The 26,858-nt window shown below is 45.3% G+C and overlaps 1 protein-coding gene across 4 annotated transcripts in view; it reads left to right on the plus strand.

Annotated features, from left to right (window-relative positions):
* Positions 1 to 5,934: 5,934 nt before the first annotated feature.
* ZCCHC2 (zinc finger CCHC-type containing 2) overlaps positions 5,935 to 26,858 on the plus strand; it is an 85,363-nt gene continuing 64,439 nt past the window's right edge. For all 4 annotated transcript variants that reach the window (XM_069730635.1, XM_069730636.1, XM_069730637.1 and 1 more), the window contains exon 1: positions 5,935 to 6,662. In XM_069730635.1, coding sequence (XP_069586736.1) covers positions 6,057 to 6,662 — 606 coding nt within the window. In that variant the 5' untranslated portion in view covers positions 5,935 to 6,056. The remainder of the gene's footprint in view (positions 6,663 to 26,858) is intronic.

The raw sequence follows: 26,858 nt of genomic DNA on the forward strand, positions 1-26,858 counted from the left end.
CCGATCTGGCCGGTACACTGCTCCGGCTCCCCTCCGTCCAGTGCTCCGCTCCCCCCTGTGCTCTTGTCCGCTCCCCCCGTGCTCCAATCACCCTCCCGTGCTCCCATCACCCCCCCCTGCACTCCGATCCACCCCCCCGGTGCTCCGTTCCACCCCCCCGTGCTCCATTCCAGCCCCCCCGTGCTCCGTTCCACGCCCCCGTGCTCCGTTCCACCCCTCCCGTGCTCCGATTCCCCCCCCCCGTGCTCCGATCCCCCCCCCGTGGTCCCCCCTCACCCCATCATACTTACCGATCCAGCCGGGGTCCCGTCCGTCTTCTCCCTGGGCGCCGCCATCTTCCAAAATGGCGGGCGCATGCGCAGTGCGCCCGCCGAATCTGCCGGCCGGCAGATTCGTTCCAAAGTGCATTTTGATCACTGAGATATAATCTATCTCAGTGATCAAAATAAAAAAAATAATAAATGACCCCCCCCCTTTGTCACCCCCATAGGTAGGGACAATAAAAAAAAAAGAAATTTTTTTTTTTCCACTAATGTTAGAATAGGGTTAGGGTTAGGGGTAGGGTTAGGGGTAGGGTTAGGGGTAGGGTTAGGGCTAGGGTTAGGGTATGTGCACACGTATTCTGGTCCTCTGCGGATTTTTCCGCTGCGGATTTGATAAATCCGCAGTGCTAAACCGCTGCGGATTTACCGCGTTTTTTTCTGCGCATTTCACTGCGGTTTTACAACTGCGATTTTCTATTGTAGCAGTTGTAAAACCGCTGCGGAATCCGCACAAAGAAGTGACATGCTGCGGAATGTAAACCGCTGCGTTTCCGTGCAGTTTTTCCGCAGCATGTGTACAGGGATTTTTGTTTCCCGTAGGTTTACATTGAACTGTAAACTCATGGGAAACTGCTGCGGATCTGCAGCGTTTTCCGCAGCGTGTGCACATACCTTTAGAATTAGGCTATGTGCACACTGTGCGGATTGGCCGCTGCGGATTCGCAGCAGTGTTCCATCAGGTTTACAGTACCATGTAAACATATGAAAAACCAAATCCGCTGTGCCCATGGTGCGGAAAATACCGCGCGGAAACGCTGCGTTGTATTTTCCGCAGCATGTCAATTCTTTGTGCGGATTCCGCAGCGTTTTACACCTGTTCCTCAATAGGAATCCGCAGGTGAAATCCGCACAAAAAACACTGGAAATCCGCAGAAAATCCGCAGGTAAAACGCAGTGCCTTTTACCCGCGGATTTTTCAAAAATGGTGCGGAAATATCTCACACGAATCCGCAACGTGGGCACATAGCCTTAGGGTTAGGGTTGGAATTAGGGTTGTGGTTAGGGTTGTGATTAGGGTTAGGGGTGTGTTGGGGTTAGTGTTGGAGGCAGAATTGAGGGGTTACCACTGTTTAGGCACATCAGGGGTCTCCAAACGCAACATGGCGCCACCATTGATTCCAGCCAATCTCGTATTCAAAAAGTCAAATGGTGCTCCCTCACTTCCGAGCCCTGACGTGTGCCCAAACAGTGGTTTACCCCCACATATGGGGTACCAGCATACTCAGGACAAACTGCGCAACAATTACTGGGGTCCAATTTCTCCTGTTACCCTTGTGAATCTAAAAAAATGCTTGCTAAAACATAATTTTTGAGGAAAGAAAAATGATTTTTTATTTTCACGGCTCTGCGTTGTAAACGTCTGTGAAGCACTTGGGGGTTCAAAGTGCTCACCACACATCTAAATAAGTCCCTTTCGGGGTCTAGTTTCCAAAATGGGGTCACTTGTGTGGGGTTTCTGTTAAGCCACATCAGGGGCTCTGCAAACGCAACGTGACGCCCACAGAGCATTCCATCAAAGTCTGCATTTCAAAACGTCACTACTTCACTTCCGAGCCTCGGCATGTGCCCAAACAGTGGTTTACCCCCACATATGGGGTATCAGCGTACTCAGGAGAAACTGGACAACAACTTTTGGGGTCCAATTCCTTCTGTAACCCTTGGGAAAATAAAAAATTCTGGGCTAAATAATTATTTTTGAGGAAAGAAAACGTATTTATTATTTTCACGGCTCTGCATTATAAACTTCTATGAAGCACTTGGGGGTTCAAAGTGCTCACCACACATCTAGATAAGTTCCTTTGGGGGTCTAGTTTCCAAAATGGGGTCACTTGTGGGGGGGTTTCTACTGTTAAGCCACATCAGGGGCTCTGCAAACGCAACGTGACACCCACAGAGCATTCCATCAAAGTCTGCATTTCAAAACGTCACTACTTCACTTCCGAGCCCCGGCATGTGCCCAAACAGTGATTTACCCCCACATATGGGGTATCAGCGTACTCAGGAGAAACTGGACAACAACTTTTGGGGTCAAATTTCTCCTGTTACCCTTGGGAAAATAAAAAATTGCAGGCTAAAAGATCATTTTTGAGAAAATAATTTTTTTTTTTTTTTTCATGGCTCTGCGTTATAAACTTCTGTGAAGCACTTGGGGGTTCAAAGTCCTCACCACACATCTAGATTAGTTCCTTTGGGGGTCTAGTTTCCAAAATGGTGTCATTTCTGGGGGATCTCCAATGTTTAGGCACACAGGGGCTCTCCAAACGTGACATGGTGTCCGCTAATGATTGGAGCTAATTTTCCATTTAAAAAGCCAAATGGCGTGCCATCCCTTCCGAGCCCTGCCGTGCGCCCAAACAGTGGTTTACCCCCACATATGGGGTATCAGCGTACTCAGGACAAACTGGACAACAATATTTGGGGTCCAATTTCTCCTATTATCCTTGGCAAAATAGGAAATTCCAGGTTAAAAAATCATTTTTGAGGAAAGAAAAATTATTTTTTATTTTCATGGCTCTGCGTTATAAACTTCTGTGAAGCACCTGGGGGTTTAAAGTGCTCAATATGCATCTAGATAAGTTCCTTGGGGGGTCTAGTTTCCAAAATGGGGTCACTTGTGGGGGAGCTCCAATGTTTAGGCACACAGGGGCTCTCCAAACGCGACATGGTGTCCGCTAACAATTGGAGCTAATTTTCCATTCAAAAAGTCAAATGGCGCGCCTTCCCTTCCGAGCCCTGCCGAGTGCCCAAACAGTGGTTTACCCCCACATATGAGGTATTGATGTACTCGGGAGAAATTGCCCAACAAATTTTATGATCCATTTTATCCTACTGCCCATGTGAAAATGAAAAAATTGAGGCGAAAAGAATTTTTTTGTGAAAAAAAAGTACTTTTTCATTTTTACAGATCAATTTGTGAAGCACCTGAGGGTTTAAAGTGCTCACTAGGCATCTAAATAAGTTCCTTGGGGGGTCTAGTTTCCAAAATGGGGTCACTTGTGGGGGAGCGCCAATGTTTAGGCACACAGGAGCTATCCAAACGCGACATGGTGTCCGCTAACGATGGAAATAATTTTTCATTCAAAAAGTCAAATGGCGCTCCTTCCCTTCCGAGCCTTACCATGTGCCCAAACAGTGGTTTACCCCCACATGTGAGGTATTGGTATACTCAGGAGAAATTGCCCAACACATTTTAGGATCCATTTTATCCTGCTGCCCATGTGAAAATGAAAAAATTGAGGCTAAAAGAATTTTTTTGTGAAAAAAAAGTACTTTTTCATTTTTACGGATCAATTTGTGAAGCACCTGGGGGTTCAAAGTGCTCACTATGCATCTAGATAAGTTCCTTGGGGCGTCTAGTTTCCAAAATGGGGTCACTTGTGGGGGAGCTCCAATTTTTAGGCACACGGGGGCTCTCCAAACGTGACATGGTGTCCGCTAAAGAGTGGAGCCAATTTTTGATTCAAAAAGTCAAATGGCGCTCCTTCCCTTCCAAGCCCTGCCGTGCGCCCAAACAGTGGTTTACCCCCACATATGAGGTATCAGCGTACTCAGGACAAATTGGACAACAACTTTCGTGGTTCAGTTTCTCCTTTTACCATTGGGAAAATAAAAAAAATTGTTGCTAAAAGATAATTTTTGTGACTAAAAAGTTAAATGTTCATTTTTTCCTTCCATGTTGCTTCTGCTGCTGTGAAGCACCTGAAGGGTTAATAAACTTCTTGAATGTGGTTTTGAGTACCTTGAGGGGTGCAGTTTTTAGAATGGTGTCACTTTTGGGTATTTTCAGCCATATAGACCCCTCAAACTGACTTCAAATGTGAGGTGGTCCCTAAAAAAAATGGTTTTGTAAATTTCGTTGTAAAAATGACAAATCGCTGGTCAAATTTTAACCCTTATAACTTCCTAACAAAAAAAAATTTTGTTTCCAAAATTGTGCTGATGTAAAGTAAACATGTGGGAAATGTTATTAACTATTTTGTGTCACATATCTCTCTGGTTTAACAGAATAAATATTCAAAATGTGAAAATTGCGAAATTTTCAAAATTTTCGCCAAATTTCCATTTTTATCACAAATAAACGCAGAATTTATTGACCTAAATTTACCACTAACATGAAGCCCAATATGTCACGAAAAAACAATCTCAGAACCGCTAGGATCCGTTGAAGCGTTCCTGAGTTATTACCTCATAAAGGGACACTGGTCAGAATTGCAAAAAACGGCAAGGTCTTTAAGGTCAAAATAGGCTGGGTCATGAAGGGGTTAATAATGGATAGGTGTCATAATTGATCTGGCTTAATGTCACCTTACAATAACAAGGTGGCATTAACCCTTCATTACCCCATATCCCACCACTACACGGGAATGGGAAGAGTGGCCAAGTGCCAGAATAGGCGCATCTTCCAGATGTGCCTTTCCTGGGGTGGCTGGGGGCAGATGTTTTTAGCCAGGGAGGGGCCAATAACCATGGAGGGTCCAGGCTATTAATATCTGCCCTCAGTCACTGGCTTCACCACTCTGGCGGAGAAAATTGCGTGGGAGCCAACGCCAATTTTTTCCGCGATTTAACCCTTTAATTTAATAGCTAGAGCGCCCAAATTTTGCACACACACATTACTAACATTAAGTGTGGAATATGCAAAAAAAAGGGATATGAGATGGTTTACTGTATGTAAACCATGTCTCATATCATGTCGGGTTTGGGAAGGAGAAAGGAAAAGCCGGCAATTGAATTACCGGCTTTTAAGCTATCTAGCGCTGTATGATAAATTAATATATATGTGTCTCACTGACATCTATATATATAGACAGTATATATGTTTTTACGATTATTTGAACCCATGGATATATTGTATGTCTGTATTGCAAGCCTGCGAGAAAATCTCGCAGTACGGATGCCATACGGATTACATACGGAGGATGCCATGTGCAAAATACGCTGACACACCCTGCCTACGGAGGAGCTACGGACCACTATTTTTGGGACTTTTCTGCGTATTACGGCCGTAAATAAAGGACCATATTTTTATACGCTGAGTGTGAGGCCGGCCTTACACTGGTGGGGGCATAACTCCTGGCACCCCACCCTCTACACTAATGGGGGCATAACTCCTGGCACCCCTCAGCCTTTACCAGATGTGAGCAGTGCGGGAACCTCTGGTTGGGGAGCTGGACCCCACCAATCTGATACTGACCATCTATCTGGGGGTCGTCAGTATCACGGTGGTGGGCAGCCCCTCTAGCCGAGCTCCTGGGAGTTACACGTGGCCTCGGTGCGTTCCTGCTATTAATCACATTGATCAGTAGTGGAGCCCGGAGGCCGCCATGTTTGTGAGGGGCCACGGTCACTTGTCGCACACTTCTCCCTATCCTCAGCAGTCTGTGCGGAGCGCGGGAAATCCCGTCGCCATTACCGCTAGTCCAGCATGACTTGTCTGTGACAGACCTGGCGGCACACGAGCTGTCGCGATGTCAGCCCTCATTATCGCAATACACTACGTGACGTTCCGTATCACGCCGCCGAAAAAGGAGGCGGGGCAGCGGGGGATCCCGCGGGCAGCCAATCAGCGTGCAGGAAGGAGCACGTCACAGCTCAGACTGTGGAACCCGGGGAAAGAGAACGAGCGTTCTGGAAGTGGCTCCTGCTCCGCCCTCACACGCCCAGCGCCCGCTCTGGTACAGCGCCCGGTGGGGCGGCCATGGCACCGGCCCTGTGTCAGCATCTGTGCTGAGAATGCTGAGGATGAAGCTGCCGCAGAGGAAGAGCAGGCACCGGGTGGCGGAGGAGGACGAGGGAGCGCGGCTCGGGATGTGTTCTCGCCCCTGTCCCCTCCGGGACTGCCCCGCCAGCACTGGGGTCCCCGGGCAGGGCGCCCTCCGGCGTGAGGCGGTGTACGAGTGGTTCGTGCGGACGCTGGGCCCGGCGCACAGGCTGGAGTTCGCCTGCGGGCTGCTGGACCTGTGTAACCCGCTGGAGCTGCGCTTCGTGGGCTCCTGCCTGGAGGACCTGGCCCGCAAGGACTGCCACTACCTGCGGGACTACGAGAGCAGAGCCAACAGCCCGGCCGGGCCGCTCCTGGGCGACCTCGGGGATCCCGTCTCCCGCTCCCGCCTCATCGTCTGCCTGGCGCTGCTCAGCTCGGAGAACCGAGACGTGGCCGGCCGCCTGTACCGCCTGCTCCTGCCGGCCATGGAGCCCGAGCCGGGGGGCTGGGAGGAGGACGAGCTGCTGCTCACCATGGCGGCCCTGCACCCGGCCTTCTCCTTCCACCAGCGGGTCACCCTGCGGGAGCGCCTGCAGCGGCTGCGGGAGGCCATGGGCAGGAGAAGCTGTCCTGAGGTAAGGAGGCCACATGTGCGCGAGCCGGCTAACCCCTTCAGCGCTGGCTGCCCGATCACTGAGACCGGCTGTGGCCGGGGAAGGCAGCAAGGAGTGACTGAGTGTCACCGTCTCCTCCTAATAAGGCTAGGTTCACATCGCATTAGTGCCATCCGTTTAACGGATGATGCACAAAATCTCTTTTTTACTACAATCGCGCTAAGGCTACGTTCACATTAGCGTTGCGCGCCGGTGCGTCGGCGACACGACGCACAAAAAACGCGCGCAAAAACGCTGCGTTTTGCGACGCGTGCGTCGTTTTTTGACGAAAATCGGACGCACGAAAAATGCAACTTGTTGCATTTTCTTGCGTCCGACGCTAGCGTCGGAAACGACGCACGTGTCGAAAAACGCGACCAAAAAAATGCACGCGTCCCCTATGTTAAACATAGGGGCGCGTCGCCGCTGCGTCGCCGACGCAACAGCGACGCACATTAGCGGAACGCTAATGTGAACGTACACTAACACATGGTACCGTTGCGTTGGCATGCGTGAGCAATAGAGCACAGCGACCGCGTCTGTTATCTGTGCGTTAGACCTAATGTACCCGAAAACGAATTGGACTGCGTTCAAGGGTGCGTCCCAAAGTAACACTGATTTTGACATGCGTTACGATAATGGAAGTCTATGGGCGCGTTAATGGATCCATTACATAGCGTTAATGCCGCTAAGTAAGGCATCCGTAAAACGGCTCACCTAAACGCAATGTGAACCTAGCCTAGTGGAAGAGAAGCTGGTGGTTTCCCCTAGCAACCAGTCCCATTCCATCAGCCAGGTCAGTAATCTGTAACCGCTGGACCGGAGCACCACCATTTACCGGACGGCATCAGTGGCGGCTCTAGAGATTGCCCAACCGTAATTGGTGCTGGCCAACTAATGAAGTGAAGAGCCTCTGGTGCCATTCGGTAAGAGGTGGTGCTCCGGCTCCTGTCCAGTTACCACAGATTACTGCCGTGGCCTATGGAATGGGACATGCGAAACAAATTGGACTGACTCTACTGGCAGCCATGAAAAAGACACACATGGGCGCCATTGGTGCAGCATCTGTCACTAACCCGTTTGCCTGAATGGCTGTGCACAAAGCAGAGCAGAATAAGACAAGACGTCTTGGGGTGTCTTTTATTTTTCTTTATTAAGCCAGAAGCAAAAACAGCTGACATGTGAATAGCATCGGAGTATAATTTCAGTGGAAAAAAAAATGTTGGCATGTGAGTAAAACCTAATTTCATCAGTAATAACATTGTAGTTTCGGGTCCCAGCAGTATAAATGCAATGGAGGGCAGAATCCTGCTCACTGATGGTTTTGTGCCCATACACTGGACAGTGTTATATACCGTATTTTTCTCCCTTGTATGGCGCTATTCCGCAGCGCTTTACATTCATTATCGCTGTCCCCAATGGGGCTCACAGTCTATATTCCCTGTCAGTTTGTCTTTGGAGTGTAGGAGGAAACTGGAGAACCCGGAGGAAACTCACACAAACACGGGGAGAACATACAAACTCCTTGGTGGTAAGTGACCTCAGCACTGTAGTGCTAACCACTGAGCCACTTCTGGTTCACCATCACCAGTAATGATCCCTGCGTTGCACGAACATCCATCTAATATGTATGACTGGCCTAACAGTTGTACATAGAGCAGCCCAATACTACTGTGCTCCATGTTAATTGACACAGCCAGCACCTTTCCCTGCCCTTCTCTGAATGTTTTCTGACGATAGATCACCTTAAAATCCAAAGACTGGGTTCTTACTAATCTGCAGGATGAGTGATCAGTGTCTGATCACTGAGGCCCCGCCATGAACTGGCTTGGTTGGAGCAGTGCTTGAGTATGTGTGCTATAACTCCATAGGCAGCCAAGTCTTGGTGTTACTCTGACGAAGAAAATAAAGCTGTCATCATCCATCTTGAGCCTTTCTAGAACTATTCCTAGTTTGTCCACTTCATCATCTTTGAGGTAGGATAGCTCTGCCTTCAGAATAGATTCCAGGTTCTGCTGGCTCATCAGGGCTTCACATGCTCTGGTGCTAATTTCACCTTCCACAGACTCCAATGTGAATTCTGTATACCTTCTTATAGCCCCTGTAAATGTGACTGGTGGTAAAATAACATCTGCAGCTGACTGTGCGGACTGCTCGCTGCCAGAATCCTCCTGCATTCCAGCTGTCTGAGAACAGGGAATCCTCCTGTGACATAACAGCGCACAGGAACACACTGTTGATATTGGGCCTAACCTTCCTTCATTCTTTCCACTTTATGGAGTGGAATAAAAACATTCTTACAAAGATGCCAGGCTGTTCAACACTGCTCTACATGACAGTTATCATTTTTTTTTTAACCCGTTCTTATTAGATGACCTGAGGGTTTTATTAGGCTGGGTTCACATTGGCTTTAGGGAATTTCATTTGTCGGTCTCGTTCTAGGAACAAATGATAAACTAGAATTCTTGTCCAAAATGGGATCAGTTACAAATGCAACTGGTAGCAGCGTGTCTGGGTTCCTTTATGATACACTCTTTTAGATAGGAACAACATTCTGGGAGATGTGCTTTTTGTTACTGCTCAGAAAACTGCCTCTATGGACCGCCTCTGCGTCTGCTATGCATGAAGCCGTATTGGACATGAATTCCATTTCTATAATGGAAATGGAAGAAAGAACTTATGAATGCGAATGTGAACCCAGCCTTACTGTATTATTCAGTACTACATGATTTCTGGAGTGGGAGTTTGCAAAGATTCATTAGATATATGGAATCTAGGACCCTAGTATAAGTAAACCCAGGGAAATGAAGGGATGTATTCAGATAAAATATCCAATTTTTATTTAATATTAAAAACACAGTACATTTAGACATTCTGCTTGTTACTTGTTCAAAGGGGAGATGCCACAAGAAACTCTAATACATCCCTTCTGTATTACAATAGTATATATGGCCAAAATGAGGACTGTATCCTCTTCTTTCTCTAATGGTAAGTGATACTGGTGAGGAGGGGATATGTGTGGAGTAATGGCATCGGTCGAAGTCAGAATACTGGTTATCATTTGTAGTAAAGTGCTTATACATTACTTGCCCTTCAAAAATGTAATCCTCACTCTCCCTGTTGATATGTTAAAACAAGCGGTACCTATGGCAAGTAAATATAGATCTCTCAATATATTTAAAAAATATATAATATAGTAGGGAGTTTGTGTTGGCGTTTCCTCACACCACGCCATTGGAAGACACTAATCTGCAGAAGAGAAATTTCACCCATAGAATGCAGTGAACCATGCGGATTCACCGCGTCCAATAAACACATGCGGTTTCACCAGCGTTCAATAGACTGCAGCGCTTTGGACGCAGCGAACCCTTTCGGATTGTCTGCACATACCCTTACAGTTCAGCAGAGCTCAAGAGCTGCAAAAAATGTTTGCAAGAAGACAAAGTTCAGTTCTACTGTTCTGTGTTAGTTACAGGTCTCACACTGGTAAAACCCCCCCTTTAAAAAAAAAAAAAAAGTTTCCAGAGCCAGATTCTCATGCAGATCAGTGTTCACCCCATAGCTCTGAACAGCTCATATACATGAAAGAGAAATGTGGATTTCTCTGGCATAAAACATCAGATCGCAGATATCAAGGTATCATTTATTCAGCTTCCTATGACCTGCATGCTTAGGAGGGTTGATCCTACTGACAGATTCGCTCTAACACAAAGTGCATACTTTCTACTTGTATCTTGAGCTATGAGGTGATCCCCAGTGACCACTATCGCCTACAAGCCACTCATACAGCAGAAACAGTTTGCATGGCAGCCTACAACCCAGCATATTGTCCCCTGCTATGCTAGTACCTGAAAGACCCCCTGACAGGAATACCTTTTTAAAGGTATGCTCTGATTATATTAGATGGCTAACATTGCAAAGTGCTTTAAAAAGGAGTAGTATAGATTAAATTGGTTTGCAGCACCCTGGTCCATTGGTCACGTCAGTAGTCTTTGGATGATAGCCCTGCAAACCACCTTCTGGCATTCCCATCGTGTTTGATTTGAAGGTCCGGTCCGACATAATTGTTGTGGCATTGACATTCGCGTAACTTTGCACTTAGTAATTCGAAGAGCCAGTGATGTCGACATGTAGGAGGCATTTTACACGGCTCCCATCCCGGCAACCAGGGCTACTAACTTTGGCACTGGATCAAGCAGCAGGAGACAATGAAGCTGAAAAAAAAATATACAGAAATACCTTTGAGGACCTGTCGCCAGGTCAAAAATGGCCAGTTTTTGCTCTTAACTTTCTCATTGCTTCCCTGTTTTATTAATTTTTTTTGTTTTTTCTGCCACACGGTTCTGGAGATATGAGCCTTTTTAGTTGGTGAAAATTTTTAAGTCTTTCAAAAGACGGACCCCAAAAAATTGTTAGCCGCACCCCATTGGTGAAGACAATGAAGATTTGCACTAAATAAACACCCCCCCCCCTCAAAAAAAACAAACAAAAAACCAAACAAACCCATATCTCTGCAACTGTAGAGCAGTTTAAAAAAATGCTTGTATTTCTTTGCATGAAGTCAGAATAGCCTCCCAGAGCCGCTGTTTTGATGTGAACGGCCTCCAACCCTCATAGATCTTTTGCTTGATGATACTCCAAAGGTTCTCTGTACGGTTGAGGTCAGGGAAAGATGGTGGCCACGCCATGAATTTATCTCCTTTTATGCCCATAGCAGCCAATGACTCAGAGGTATTCTTTGCAGCATAAGATGGTGCATTGTCATGCATGAAGATGATTTTGCTCCTGAAGGCACGTTTCTGCTTTTTAGACCATGGAAGAAAGTTCAGTCAGAAACTCTAAATACTTTGCATAGGTCATTTTCACACCTTCAGGAACCTTAAAGAGACTCTTGTCACCTGAATTTGGAGGGAACAATTTTCAGCCATAGGGGCGGGGTTTTTGGGTGTTTGATTCACCCTTTCCTTACCCGCTGGCTGCATGCTTGCTGCAATATTGGATTGAAGTTCATTCTCTGTCCTCCATAGTACAAGCCTATGGAGGACAGAGAATGAACTTCAATCCAATATTGCAGCAAGCATGCAGCCAGCGGGTAAGGAAAGGGTGAATCAAACACCCGAAAACCCCGCCCCTATGGCTGAAAATTGTTCCCTCCAAATTCAGGTGACAAGAGTCCCTTTAAAGCGTCCTACCAGCTGTTTCCCCGTGATTCTGGCCCAAAATGTGACTCCTCCACCTCCTTGCTGACGTCGCAGCCTTGTTGGGACATGGTGGCAATCCACCAACCATCCACTACGCCATCCATCTGGACCATCCAGGATTGCTTGACACTCATCAGTAAACAAGACTATTTTGAAATTAGTGTTCATGTATGTCTGGGCCCACTTTAAACATTTCTGCTTCTGAACACTGTTTAAGGGTGGCTGAATATTAGGTTTATGCACCCCAGCAAGCCTTTGAAGGATCCTACACCTTGAGGTTCGAGGGACTCCAGAGGCACCAGCAGCTTCAAATAACTGTTTGCTTCTTTGTAATGGTATTTTGGCAGCTGCTCTCTTAATCCCATTAATTTGTCTGGCAGAAACCTTCCTCATTATGCCTTTATCTGCATGAACTCTCTGTGCTCTTTTTCAGTCACAAATCTCTTCACAGTATGATGACCACTCTTAAGCTTTCGTGGAATATCTAATGTTTTCATACCTTGTCCAAGGCATTGCACTATTTAATGCTTTTCAGCAGCAGAGGGATCCTTTTTAGTTCCCATATTACTTGAAACCTGTGGCCTGCTTAATAATGTGGAACATAATTTTTAAGTAGTTTTCCTTTAATTAGAATTACCTGGAAAACTAATTATCACATGTGTTCAAGATTGATTTCAGTGATCCATTGAGCCCTGAGACACAATACCATCCATGAGTTTATTTGAAAAACAAAACAATTAAATCTTTGACACTTAAATCCAATTTGCATAATTATTTGGAACAGTGTACACGCACGCACACACACACCAGACCAAAAGTTTGGACACGCCTCATTTAAAATTTTCCTGTATTTTGATGACTATGAAAATTGTACATTCACACTGAAGGCATCAAAACTATGAATTAACACATGTGGAATTATATACTTACCGTATATACTCGAGTATAAGCCGAGATTTTCAGCTCCAAAAAATGGGCTGAAAGTGCCCCACTCGGCTTATACTCGAGTCATGGTCGGCGGGTTAGGGGGAGCAACGACTGTCATATACTCACCTGCTCCTGACGCGGTCCCTGCATGTCCATGGTCTCTGACACCTTTTTCCTCTGTTCAGCGGTCACGTGGTACCGCTCATTAAAGTAATGAATATGGACTCCACTCCCATAGCGGTGGAGCCGCATATTAATTCCTGTAATGAGTGGTACCAGTGACCGCTGACAGAGGAAGAAGCTGCCGCGCCCGGAGACAATCTGTCTGGGAGAAGCAGGGACCGCGCCGGGAGCAGGTGAGTATTTCATATTCACATTTCCTCGTTCCAGCGTCGGTGCCGCTCAGTCATCCGCGCATCCTCTGCAGTGACTGTTCAGGTCAGAGGGCGCGATGACGTATTACTGTGCGCACCGCCCTCTGCCTGAACAGTCAGTGCAGAGAGACGGGACGCTGAGGGGCAGCAAGCAACGAGAGGTGAGTGTGTAATTTTTTTTTTTTTTAATTGGAGCAGCAGCAGCATTATATGTGGCACATTGTTATATGGAGCATCTGTGGGGCCATAATGAACTGCATGGGGCATTACATGTGGCACATTGTTATATGGAGCATCTATGGGGCCATAATGAACTGTATGGAGCATTCCATGTGGCACATTGTTATATGGAGCATCTATGGGGCCATAATAAACTGCATGGGGCATTATATGTGGCACATTGTTATATGGAGCATCTATGGGGCCATAATGAACTGTATGGAGCATTCCATGTAGCACATTGTTATATGGAGCATCTATGGGGCCATAATGAACCGCATGGGGCATTATATGTGGCAAATTGTTGTATGGAGAATCTCTGGGGCGATAATGATGGAGCATGATATGTGGCACATTGTTATATGGAGCATCTATATGGCCATAATGAACTGCATGGAGCATTATATGGGGAATATTTGTATATGGAGCATCTTATGGGGCCATAATGAAATGCATGGAGCATTATATGTGGCACATTGTTATATGGAGCGTCTATGGGGCCATAATGAACTGTATGGAGAATTATATATGGCACATTGTTATATGAAGCATCTATGGGGCCGTAATGAACTGCATGGAGCATTATATGGGGCTCCTGATTCAATATGGATATTCAAAAACACTTAACCTACTGATGTTTCAATTAATTTTACTTTTATTGGTATCTATTTTTATTTTTGAAATTTACCAGTAGCTGCTGCATTTCCCACCCTAGGCTTATACTCGAGTCATTAAGTTTTCCCAGTTTTTTTATGGCAAAATTAGGGGGTCGGCTTATACTCGGGTTCGCTTATACTCGATTATATACGGTAACAAAAAAGTGTGAAACAACTGAAAATATGTCTTATATTCTAGGTTCTTCAAAGTAGCCACCTTTTGCTTTGATTGCTTTGCACACTCTTGGCATTCTCTTGATGAGCTTCAAGAGGTAGTCTCCGGGAATGGTCTTCCAACAATCTTGAAGGAGTTCCCAGAGATGCTTTGCACTTTTTGGCGCTTTTGCCTTCACTCTGCGGTCCAGCTCACCACAAACCATCTCGATTGGGTTCAGGTCTGGTGAGTGTGGAGGCCAGGTCACCTGGCGTAGCACTCCATCAGTCTCCTTCTTGGTCAAATAGCCCTTACACAGCCTGGAGGTGTGTTTTGGGGTCATTGTCCTGTTGAAAAATAAATGATGGTCCAACTAAACGCAAACCGGATGGAATAGCGTGCTGCTGCAAGATGCTGTGGTAGCCATGCTGGTTCAGTATGCCTTCAATTTTGAATACATTTCCAACAGTATCACCAGCAAAGCACCCCCACACCATCACACCTCCTCCTCCATGCTTCATGATGGGAACCAGGCATGTAGAGTCCATCCATTCACCTTTTCTGCGTCGCACAAAGACAGTGTTTGGAACCAAACATCTCAAATTTGGACTCATCAGACCAAAGCACAGATTTCCACTGGTCTAATGTCCATTCCTTGTGTTCTTTAGCCCAAACAAGTCTCTTCTTCTTATTGCCTTCCTTAGCAGTGGTTTCCTAGCAGCTATTTTACCATGAAGGCCTGCTGCACAAAGTCTCCTCTTAACAGTTGTTGAAGAGATGTGTCTGCTGCTAGAACTCTGTGTGGCATTGACCCGGTCTCTAATCTGAGCTGCTGTTATCCTGTGATTTCTGAGGCTGGTGACTCGGATAAACTTATCCTCAGAAGCAGAGGTGACTCTTGGTCTTCCTTTCCTGGGGCGGTCCTCATGTGAGCCAGTTTCTTTGTAGCGCTTGATAGTTTTTGCACCTGCACTTGGGGACACTTTCAAAGTTTTCCCAATTTTTCAGACTGACTGACCTTCATTTCTTAAAGCAATGATGGACACTCGTTTTTCTTGACTTAGCTGCTTTTTTCTTGCCATAATACAAATTCTAACAGTCTATTCAGTAGGACTATCAGCTGTGTATCCACCAGACTTCTGCACAACACAACTGATGGTCCCAACCCCATTTATAAGGCAAAAAATTCCAATTATTAAACCTGACAGGGCACACATGTGAAGTGAAAGCCATTCCTGGTGACTACCTCTTGAATCTCATCAAGAGCATGCCAAGAGTGTGCAAAACAGTCATCAAAGCAAAGGTGGCTACTTTGAAGAACCTAGAATATAAGACATTTTTTTTTAGTTTCACACTTTTATAAGTATTTAACTCCACATGTGTTCATAGTGTTGAATTTAGTTTTCATAGTCATGAAAATACAGAAAAATCTTTAACCCCTTCCCGACCCATGACGCCACGTAGGCGTCATGAAAGTCGGTGCCATTCCGACCCATGACGCCTATGCGGCGTCATGGAAAGATCGCGTCCCTGCAGATCGGGTGAAAGGGTTAACTCCCATTTCACCCGATCTGCAGGGACAGGGGGAGTGGTAGTTTAGCCCAGGGGGGGTGGCTTCACCCCCTCGTGGCTACGATCGCTCTGATTGGCTGTTGAAAGTGAAACTGCCAATCAGAGCGATTTGTAATATTTCACCCATTATAACGGGTGAAATATTACAATCCAGCCATGGCCGATGCTGAAATATCATCGGCCATGGCTGGAAATACTAGTGTGCCCCCACCCCACCCCTCCGATCGCCCCCCCACCCCCCCGATCTGGCCGGTACACTGCTCCGGCTCCCCTCCGTCCAGTGCTCCGCTCCCCCCCGTGCTCGTGTCCGCTCCCCCCGTGCTCCAATCACCCCCCCGTGCTCCAATCACCCCCCCTGCACTCCGATCCACCCCCCCCCGTGCTCCGTTCCACCCCCCGTGCTCCATTCCAGCCCCCCGTGCTCCGTTCCACGCCCCCCGCGCTCCGTTCCACCCCTCCCGCGCTCCGATTCCCCCCCCCGTGCTCCGATCCCCCCCCCCCGTGGTCCCCCCCCACCCTATCATACTTACCGATCCAGCCGTGGTCCCGTCCGTCTTCTCCCGGGCGCCGCCATCTTCCAAAATGGCGGGCGCATGCGCAGTGCGCCCGCCGAATCTGCCGGCCGGCAGATTCGTTCCAAAGTGCATTTTGATCACTGAGATATAATCTATCTCAGTGATCAAAATAAAAAAAATAATAAATGACCCCCCCCCTCTGTCACCCCCATAGGTAGGGACAATAAAAAAATAAAGAATTTTTTTTTTTTCCACTAATGTTAGAATAGGGTTAGGGTTAGGGGTAGGGTTAAGGTTAGGGCTAGGGGTAGGGGTAGGGTTAGGGTTAGGGGTAGGGTTAGGGGTAGGGTTAGGGTTAGGGTTAGGGGTAGGGTTAGGGGTAGGGTTAAGGTTAGGGGTAGGGTTAGGGCTAGGGTTAGGGCTAGGGTTAGGGTTAGGAATGTGCACACGTATTCTGGTCCTCTGCGGATTTTTCCGCTGCGGATAAACCGCTGCGGATTTATGGCGGATTTACCGCTTTTTTTCTGTGCATTTCACTGCGGTTTTACAATTGCGATTTTCTATTGGAGCAGTTGTAAAACCGCTGCGGAATCCGCACAAAGAAGTGACATGCTGCGGAATGTAAACCGCTGCGTTTCCGTGCAGTTTTTCCGCAGCATGTGTACAGCGATTTTTGTTTCCCATAGGTTTACATTGAACTGTAAACTCATGGGAAACTGCTGCGGATCCGCAGCGTTTTCCGCAGCGTGTGCACATACCTTTAGAATTAGGCTATGTGCACACGGTGCGGATTTGGCTGCGGATTCGCAGCAGTGTTCCATCAGGTTTACAGTACCATGTAAACATATGAAAAATCAAATCCGCTGTGCCCATGGTGCGGAAAATACCGCGCGGGAACGCTGCGTTGTATTTTCCGCAGCATGTCAATTCTTTGTGCGGATTCCGCAGCGTTTTACACCTGTTCCTCAATAGGAATCCGCAGGTGAAATCCGCACAAAAAACACTGGAAATCCGCGGAAAATCCGCAGGTAAAACGCAGTGCCTTTTACCCGCAGATTTTTCAAAAATGGTGCGGAAATATCTCACACGAATCCGCAACGTGGGCACATAGCCTTAGGGTTAGGGTTGGAATTAGGGTTGTGATTAGGGTTAGGGGTGTGTTGGGGTTAGTGTTGTGGTTAGGGGTGTGTTGGGGTTAGGGTTGTGATTAGGATTATGGCTACAGTTGGGATTAGGGTTAGGGGTGTGTTGGGGTTAGTGTTGGAGTTAGAATTGAGGGGTTACCACTGTTTAGGCACATCAGGGGTCTCCAAACGCAACATGGCGCCACCATTGATTCCAGCCAATCTCGTATTCAAAAAGTCAAATGGTGCTCCCTCACTTCCGAGCCCTGACGTGTGCCCAAACAGTGGTTTACCCCCACATATGGGGTACCAGCATACTCAGGACAAACTGCGCAACAATTACTGGGGTCCAATTTCTCCTGTTACCCTTGTGAATCTAAAAAAATGCTTGCTAAAACATAATTTTTGAGGAAAGAAAAATGATTTTTTATTTTCACGGCTCTGCGTTGTAAACGTCTGTGAAGCACTTGGGGGTTCAAAGTGCTCACCACATATCTAGATAAGTTCCTTGGGGGGTCTAGTTTCTAAAATGGGGTCACTTGTGGGGGGTCTCTACTGTTTAGGCACACCAGGGGCTCTGCAAACGCAACGTGACACCCGCAGACCATTCCATCAAAGTCTGCATTTCAAAAGTCACTACTTCCCTTCTGAGCCCCGACGTGTGCCCAAACAGTGGTTTACCCCCACATATGGGGTATCAGCGTACTCAGGAGAAACTGCACAACAACTTTTGGGGTCCAATTTCTCCTGTAACCCTTGGGAAAATAAAAAATTCTGGGCTAAATAATTATTTTTGAGGAAAGAAAACGTATTTATTATTTTCACGGCTCTGCATTATAAACTTCTATGAAGCACTTGGGGGTTCAAAGTGCTCACCACACATCTAGATAAGTTCCTTTCAGGGTCTAGTTTCCAAAATGGGGTCACTTGTGGGGGGTTTCTACTGTTTAGGCACATCAGGGGCTCTGCAAACGCAACGTGACGCCCGCAGAGCATTCCATCAAAGTCTGCATTTCAAAACGTCACTACTTCAATTCCAAGCCCCGGCATGTGCCCAAACAGTAGTTTACCCCCACATATGGGGTATCACCGTACTCAGGAGAAACTGGACAACAAATATTGGGGTCAAATTTCTCCTGTTACCCTTGGGAAAATTAAAAAATTCTGGGCTAAATAATTATTTTTGAGGAAAGAAAACGTATTTATTATTTTCACGGCTCTGCATTATAAACTTCTATGAAGCACTTGGGGGTTCAAAGTGCTCACCACACATCTAGATAAGTTCCTTTGGGGGTCTAGTTTCCAAAATGGGGTCACTTGTGGGGGGTTTCTACTGTTAAGCCACATCAGGGGCTCTGCAAACGCAACGTGACGCCCACAGAGCATTCCATCAAAGTCTGCATTTCAAAACGTCACTACTTCACTTCCGAGCCCCGGCATGTGCCCAAACAGTGATTTACCCCCACATATGGGGTATCAGCGTACTCAGGAGAAACTGGACAACAACTTTTGGGGTCAAATTTCTCCTGTTACCCTTGGGAAAATAAAAAATTGCAGGCTAAAAGATCATTTTTGAGAAAATAATTTTTTTTTTTATTTTCATGGCTCTGCGTTATAAACTTCTGTGAAGCACTTGGGGGTTCAAAGTCCTCACCACACATCTAGATTAGTTCCTTTGGGGGTCTAGTTTCCAAAATGGTGTCATTTCTGGGGGATCTCCAATGTTTAAGCACACAGGGGCTCTCCAAACGTGACATGGTGTCCGCTAATGATTGGAGCTAATTTTCCATTTAAAAAGCCAAATGGCGTGCCATCCCTTCCGAGCCCTGCCGTGCGCCCAAACAGTGGTTTACCCCCACATATGGGGTATCAGCGTACTCAGGACAAACTGGACAACAATATTTGGGGTCCAATTTCTCCCATTATCCTTGGCAAAATAGGAAATTCCAGGCTAAAAAATCATTTTTGAGGAAAGAAAAATTATTTTTTATTTTCATGGCTCTGCGTTATAAACTTCTGTGAAGCACCTGGGGGTTTAAAGTGCTCAATATGCATCTAGATAAGTTCCTTGGGGGGTCTAGTTTCCAAAATGGGGTCACTTGTGGGGGAGCTCCAATGTTTAGGCACACAGGGGGCTCTCCAAACGCGACATGGTGTCCGCTAACAATTGGAGCTAATTTTCCATTCAAAAAGTCAAATGGCGCGCCTTCCCTTCCGAGCCCTGCCGTGTGCCCAAACAGTGGTTTACCCCCACATATGAGGTATCGGCGTACTCGGGAGAAATTGCCCAACAAATTTTATGATCCATTTTATCCTACTGCCCATGTGAAAATGAAAAAATTGAGGCGAAAATAATTTTTTTGTGAAAAAAAAGTACTTTTTCATTTTTACAGATCAATTTGTGAAGCACCTGAGGGTTTAAAGTGCTCACTAGGCATCTAAATAAGTTCCCTGGGGGGTCTAGTTTCCAAAATGGGGTCACTTGTGGGGGAGCGCCAATGTTTAGGCACACAGGAGCTATCCAAACGCGACATGGTGTCCGCTAACGATGGAAATAATTTTTCATTCAAAAAGTCAAATGGCGCTCCTTCCCTTCCGAGCCTTACCATGTGCCCAAACAGTGGTTTACCCCCACATGTGAGGTATTGGTGTACTCAGGAGAAATTGCCCAACACATTTTAGGATCCATTTTATCCTGTTGCCCATGTGAAAATGAAAAAATTGAGGCTAAAAGAATTTTTTTGTGAAAAAAAAGTACTTTTTCATTTTTACGGATCAATTTGTGAAGCACCTGGGGGTTCAAAGTGCTCACTATGCATCTAGATAAGTTCCTTGGGGCGTCTAGTTTCCAAAATGGGGTCACTTGTGGGGGAGCTCCAATTTTTAGGCACACGGGGGCTCTCCAAACGTGACATGGTGTCCGCTAAAGAGTGGAGCCAATTTTTGATTCAAAAAGTCAAATGGCGCTCCTTCCCTTCCAAGCCCTGCCGTGCGCCCAAACAGTGGTTTACCCCCACATATGAGGTATCAGCGTACTCAGGACAAATTGGACAACAACTTTCGTGGTTCAGTTTCTCCTTTTACCATTGGGAAAATAAAAAAATTGTTGCTAAAAGATAATTTTTGTGACTAAAAAGTTAAATGTTCATTTTTTCCTTCCATGTTGCTTCTGCTGCTGTGAAGCACCTGAAGGGTTAATAAACTTCTTGAATGTGGTTTTGAGTACCTTGAGGGGTGCAGTTTTTAGAATGGTGTCACTTTTGGGTATTTTCAGCCATATAGACCCCTCAAACTGACTTCAAATGTGAGGTGGTCCCTAAAAAAAATGGTTTTGTAAATTTCGTTGTAAAAATGACAAATCGCTGGTCAAATTTTAACCCTTATAACTTCCTAACAAAAAAAAATTTTGTTTCCAAAATTGTGCTGATGTAAAGTAAACATGTGGGAAATGTTATTTATTAACTATTTTGTGTCACATATCTCTCTGGTTTAACAGAATAAAAATTCAAAATGTGAAAATTGCGAAATTTTCAAAATTTTCGCCAAATTTCCGTGTTTATCACAAATAAATGCAGAATTTATTGACCTAAATTTACCACTAACATGAAGCCCAATATGTCACGAAAAAACAATCTCAGAACCGCTAGGATCCGTTGAAGCGTTCCTGAGTTATTACCTCATAAAGGGACACTGGTCAGAATTGCAAAAAACGGCAAGGTCTTTAAGGTCAAAATAGGCTGGGTCTTGAAGGGGTTAAATGAGGTGTCCAAACTTTAGGTCTGTACCGTGTGTGTGTGTGTGTGTGTGTGTGTGTGTATATATATATATATATATATATATATATATATATATATATATATATATATATATATATATATATATATATATATATATATATATATATATATTATTCTAAATATATATAAATTGTCTAAGGGTCACTTTCATCTGTCCTTCTGTCTGTCTTTCTGTCACGGTTATTCATTCGCTGATTGGTCTCGCCAGCTGCCTATCATGGCTGCCGCGACCACTCAGTGACTGGCACAGTCCGGAAGAAAATGACCGCTCCTTACTCCCCGCAGTCAATGCCTGTCGCCCGCATTCTCCCCTCTGGTCACCGCTAACACAGGGTTAATGCCGGCGGTTATGGACCGCGTTATGCCGTGGGTAACGCACTCTGTTACCGCTGCTATTAACCCTGTGTGTCCCCAACTTTTTACTATTGACGCTGCCTAAGCGGCATCAATAGTAAAAAATGTAATGTTAAAAATAATAAAATATAAAAAAGAACCTGCTATACTTACCCTCCGTAGTCGCTCGCGCCGGCCGCCATCTTCCGTTGCAGGTTCCGGTGGCAAAGATGGTATGGGAGAAGGACCTTGCCATGACGTCACGGTCATGTGACCGCGACGTCATCACAGGGCCTGTGCTAGAAAGACCTGCCATGACGTCACGGTCATGTGACCGCGATGTCATCACAGGTCCTGCTCTCATACCAACCCTGGGACCGGAAGCTGCCGTGGACTACGGGCTCTCGGAAAGGTGAGTATATGTTTTTTTTTATTTTTTAACCTGTGACAAACCTGGCTGGGCAATACACTACGTAGCAGGGCAATATACTATGTGACTGGCCAATATACTACGTGGCTCTGTGCTGTATACTAATTCGCTGTGCAATATACTACGTGACTGGCCAATATACTACGTGGCTCTGTGCTGTATACTACGTCGCTGTGCAATATACTACGTGGCTCTGTGCTGTATACTACGTCACTGTGCAATATACTACGTGGGCTGGGCAATATACTACGTGGGCTGGGCAATATACTACGTGGGCTGGGCAATATACTACGTGGGCTGGGCAATATACTATGTAGACATACCCGATGCGTTAGAATTGGGCCACCATCTAGTGTGTGTGTATATATGTATATATATTTATTTATTTAGCCTTCCTTATTCAAAATCCCTTTTACCTTGTACAAATCTTCCACTTTACCACCGAAGCAACCCCAGACCATCACATTACCTCCACCATGCTTGACAAATGGAGTCAGGCACTCTTCCAGCATCTTTTCAGTTGCTTTGCGTCTCAAACACCTCAAACTTGGATTCATCTGTCCATAATACTTTTTTCCAATCTTCCTCTGTCCAATGTCTGTGTTCTTTTGCCCATATTAATCTTTTCCTTTTATTAGCCAGTCTCCGATATGGCTTTTGCTTTGACACTCTGCCCTGAAGGCCATTATCCCGGAGTCGCCTCTTCACTGTAGACGTTGACACTGGCGTTTTGTGTGTACTATTTAAAGGGAACCTGTCACCCCCCCCCCCCCCCGGTGATTTTAATTAAGAGCCACCTTGTGCAGCACTAATGCTGCATTCTGTGAAGGTGGCTTTTTTTTTTTTTTTTCTTTTTAGGGTCCCTTCCAACACTGCAATATTACTTTTTATAATTTGCCCGCCATACCTTTAGTTTGTCCGGGAGGCACGTCTTTTCCCCCCGGACACAAACACCTCCCAGCCATCACTCAGCCCCTCCGTGCGCTGCCTCACAAACACCTCCCAGCCATCACTCAGCCCCTCCGTGCGCTGCCTCATTTGCCTTCATTAACATCCCCGGTGCCTGCGCTGTAAGCTCCTTTTCTGGGCATGTGCAGTTTGCGCTGCCCTTCGGCTCACATGACATGATGGAAACTTACAGCGCAGGCGCCGGGGACGTTAATGCAGAGGAGGCGGCACACGGAGGGGCTGAGTGATGGCTGGGAGGTGTTTGTGTCCGGTGGGAAAAGACGTGCCCCCCGGACAGAATAAAGGTATGGCGGGCAAATTATAAAAAGTGATATTGCAGCGTTGGAAGGGACCCCAAAAAAGAGCCACCTTCACAGAATGCAGCATTAGTGCTGCACAAGGTGGCTTTTAATTAAAAACTCCAGGAGGGGGGGGGGGGTGACAGGTACCCTTTAATGAAGCTGCCAGTTGACGACCTGTGAGGCGTCTATTTCATAAACTACAGACTCTAATGTACTTGTCTTGTCGTGCAGCGGGGCCTCCAACTTCTTTTTTTTCTACTCTGGTTAGAGCCTGTTTGTGCTCTCCTCTGAAGGGAGTAGTACACACCGTTGTAGGAAATCTTTAGTTTCTTGGCAATTTCTCACATAGAATAGCCTTCATTTCTAAGAACAAGAATAGACTGTCAAGTTTCACATGAAAGTTTTTTTTCTGGCCATTTTGACCGTTTAATGGAACAAACAAATGTAATGCTCTAGCTTCTTAACTAGCTCATGGGAAGGTCAGGTTTATAGGTTCTCTAATCAGCCAAACTGTTTTCACCTGTGCTATCATACTTTTACAAGGGTATTCTAACCATCCATTAGCCTTCTTACACAGTTAACAAACACAAAGTACCATAAGAACACTGGAGTGATGGTTTTGTTGGAAATGGGCCTCTATACACCTATGAACATATTGCATTACAAACCAGACGTTTGCAGCTAGAATATTAATTTACCACATTAACAATGTATAGAATGTATTTCTGAATCATTTAATTTTAGCTTCATTGGAAATAGCTGTACTTTTCTTTAAAAAATAAGGAAGTTTCTAAGTGACCCTAAACTTTAGAACGGTATAATGGATACCCCAGCTGTTCCTATTATATGGAGCCAGAGGAAACACGGGAGGTTTTAACTGGGCAGGGCACTATTAAGTCTGAACCCATTCAGAAGTGAAGGGGGGTTCCTATAAGCTCAGGTTTGCACGTCTTTTTTCCTATGAGGGAAATTTGAATGCAGTGTCCTAATATGTAAGGATCAGCTGGCAGATCTGTCCCCTCAGAGCCCCTATTATGTTTGTCACATACTGTTTCATTTCAGGAAAGAAACCCCCCATTTATTTCTATCATTCCTCACAACAGTTCTGTTAAATACAATTATATCATTGAATACAGTATGATAAAAATATTCAGTTGTAGAGCCAACATAAAGCAGAAAACTCTTGTGAACCTAGACTGAAAAGGAATTGAAAAGATTTTACAAGATTTTTCTTTCACTGACTGTAGAGCCGATGATAAATGGGTGTTCCCATTTCAGACATTTATGGACAATGACGTACATTTCTAATATATTTATAAGATGGGAATACCAATTTAACCCCTTTACCCCGAAGGTGGTTTGCACGTTAATGACCAGGCCAATTTTTACAATTCTGACCACGGTCCCTTTATGTAGTTATAATTCTAGAAAGCTTCAACAAATCCCGGTGATTCTTAGACTTCATGATAGTGGTAAAATCTCTTTGACATGACTTGCATTTATTTGTGGGAAAAAAAGGAAATTTGGCGAAAATTTTGCAATTTTCAACTTTCAATTTTCATGCCCTTAAATCAGAGATATGTCACACAAAATAGTAACATTTCCCACATGTCTACTTTACATCAGCACAATTTTGGAACAAAATGTTTCTTTTGTTAGGATTTTATAAGGGTTAAAAGTTGACCAGCAATTTACAAAATCATTTTTTGAGGGACCACATCACATATGATAGAAGATACCCAAAAGTGACACCATTCTAAAAGCTGCACCCCTCAAAGTGCTCAAAACCACATTCCGGATGGAATTTTTGTAATGTGGGGGAAAAAACACAAGGTGCTCAAAACCACACATTCAGGAAGGAATTTTTGTAATGTGGGAAAAAAATTGAAGTTTTTTTTTCCACAAAAAATTACTTAATATCCATTTTTTCTTATTTTTTTGACAAGGGTAACATGAAATAATGGACCCCAAAATTTGTTATGTAACTTCTCCTGAGCATGCCGATACCCCATATGAGGGTGAAAACCTCATTTTGGGTGCACGACAGATCTTGGAAAGGAAGGAAAACCATTTGACTTTTGGATGTAAAATTTGCTGCAGCAATTGGCGGACGCCATGTCATGTTTGGAGAGCTTCTGATGTGCCTAAACAGTGAAAATCCTCTAAGTGACACCATTTTGGAAACTAGACCCCTCAGGGAACTGATTTATATGTGTTTTGAGCACATTGAACCCTCAGGTGCTTCACAAAAGTTTATAATGTTGAGCTGTGAAAATTAAAAAAAAAAACACATTTTCCCAACAAAAATGTTACTTTGGCACCAAATTCTGCATTTTCATAATGGTAACATGAGAAATTGCACCACAGTTTGTTGTGCAACTTCTCCTGAGTACGCTGATACCCCATGTGTGGGGGAATACTATTATTGAGGCACAGTGCAAAGCTCAGAATGAAGTTCAGATTTTGCTGGAATGGTTTGAGGGTGCCATGTCACATTGGCAGAGCCCCTGAGGTACCAGAACAGCAGAAACCCCCCATATATGAACTCATTTTACAAACTACACTCCCCATTGAATTAATTTTTACCACTAAAATGTTTTTAGCCCAAAGCTTTTAATTTTTCTAAGGGCTAATAGGAATTTTTTTCCCAACAAACTGAGGTCCATTTTTCCTGAGTGCGTCAATACCCTACATGTAATCAGTAAATAGTTTTCAAGCACAGTGCAAAGCTCAGAAGGGAAGGAGTGCCAGATTTTACTGTTATCGTTTGCAGGTGCCATGACCCACTGGGAAAGTCCATGAGGTGCCAGAACAGCAGAACCCCACATAAATGACCCCATTTTATAAACTACACCTCTCAATGAATTCCTCTAGGGGTGCAGTGATCACATGAACACTACGGGTGTGTCACCGACTTTTATACCAAAATAACTACATTTTTACCAACCAAAATTTTGTTTTAGCCCCAGATTTTACATTTTCACCGGTGATGAGCAAGTGTGCTAGTTACTTGAGATTTCCGAGCATGCTCTGGTGTTCTCCGAGTATTTTGGGCATCCTCGTAGATTGTTTTTGTGTCGCCCCAGCTGCATGATTTGCGGCTGCTAAACCTGAATACATGTGGGGATTCCCTAACATACAGGCAATCCCTGCATGTGTCTAGCAGCCGCAAATTATATAGCTACGGTGACACAAACATAATCTGCGAGCACGCCCGAAATACTCGGAGAACACCTGAGCATGCTCGGAAAACTCTATTAACAAGCACACTCTCTCTCATCACTAATTTTCACACAAGTGGTTAAAAAATGGCACCAAAATTTGTCCCACAATTTCTACTGAGCGTGGCAATATCCCATATGTGGCTGTACAGTACTACTTAGCCATACGGAGAGACTCTGGAGGAACTGAGCGCTATTTGCCTCCTGGAGCGCAGATGTTCCTAAAACAGTTTTCGGTCTCCATATACAGAGCCCCTAATTGGTAGATCACAATCCCCCCTCAAGTAACCCCATTTTGGAAACTATACCCCTTGGGGAATTTATCTACAGATGTAGTGACAATTTTGACTCCATGGGCGTTTTCAAGAAACAAAGCAGCAGTGAATGTTGCAGAGTGGAAATTGC

This window comes from Ranitomeya imitator, chromosome 6, assembly GCF_032444005.1.
Source record: "Ranitomeya imitator isolate aRanImi1 chromosome 6, aRanImi1.pri, whole genome shotgun sequence".
NCBI classification, from domain to species: domain Eukaryota; kingdom Metazoa; phylum Chordata; class Amphibia; order Anura; family Dendrobatidae; genus Ranitomeya; species Ranitomeya imitator.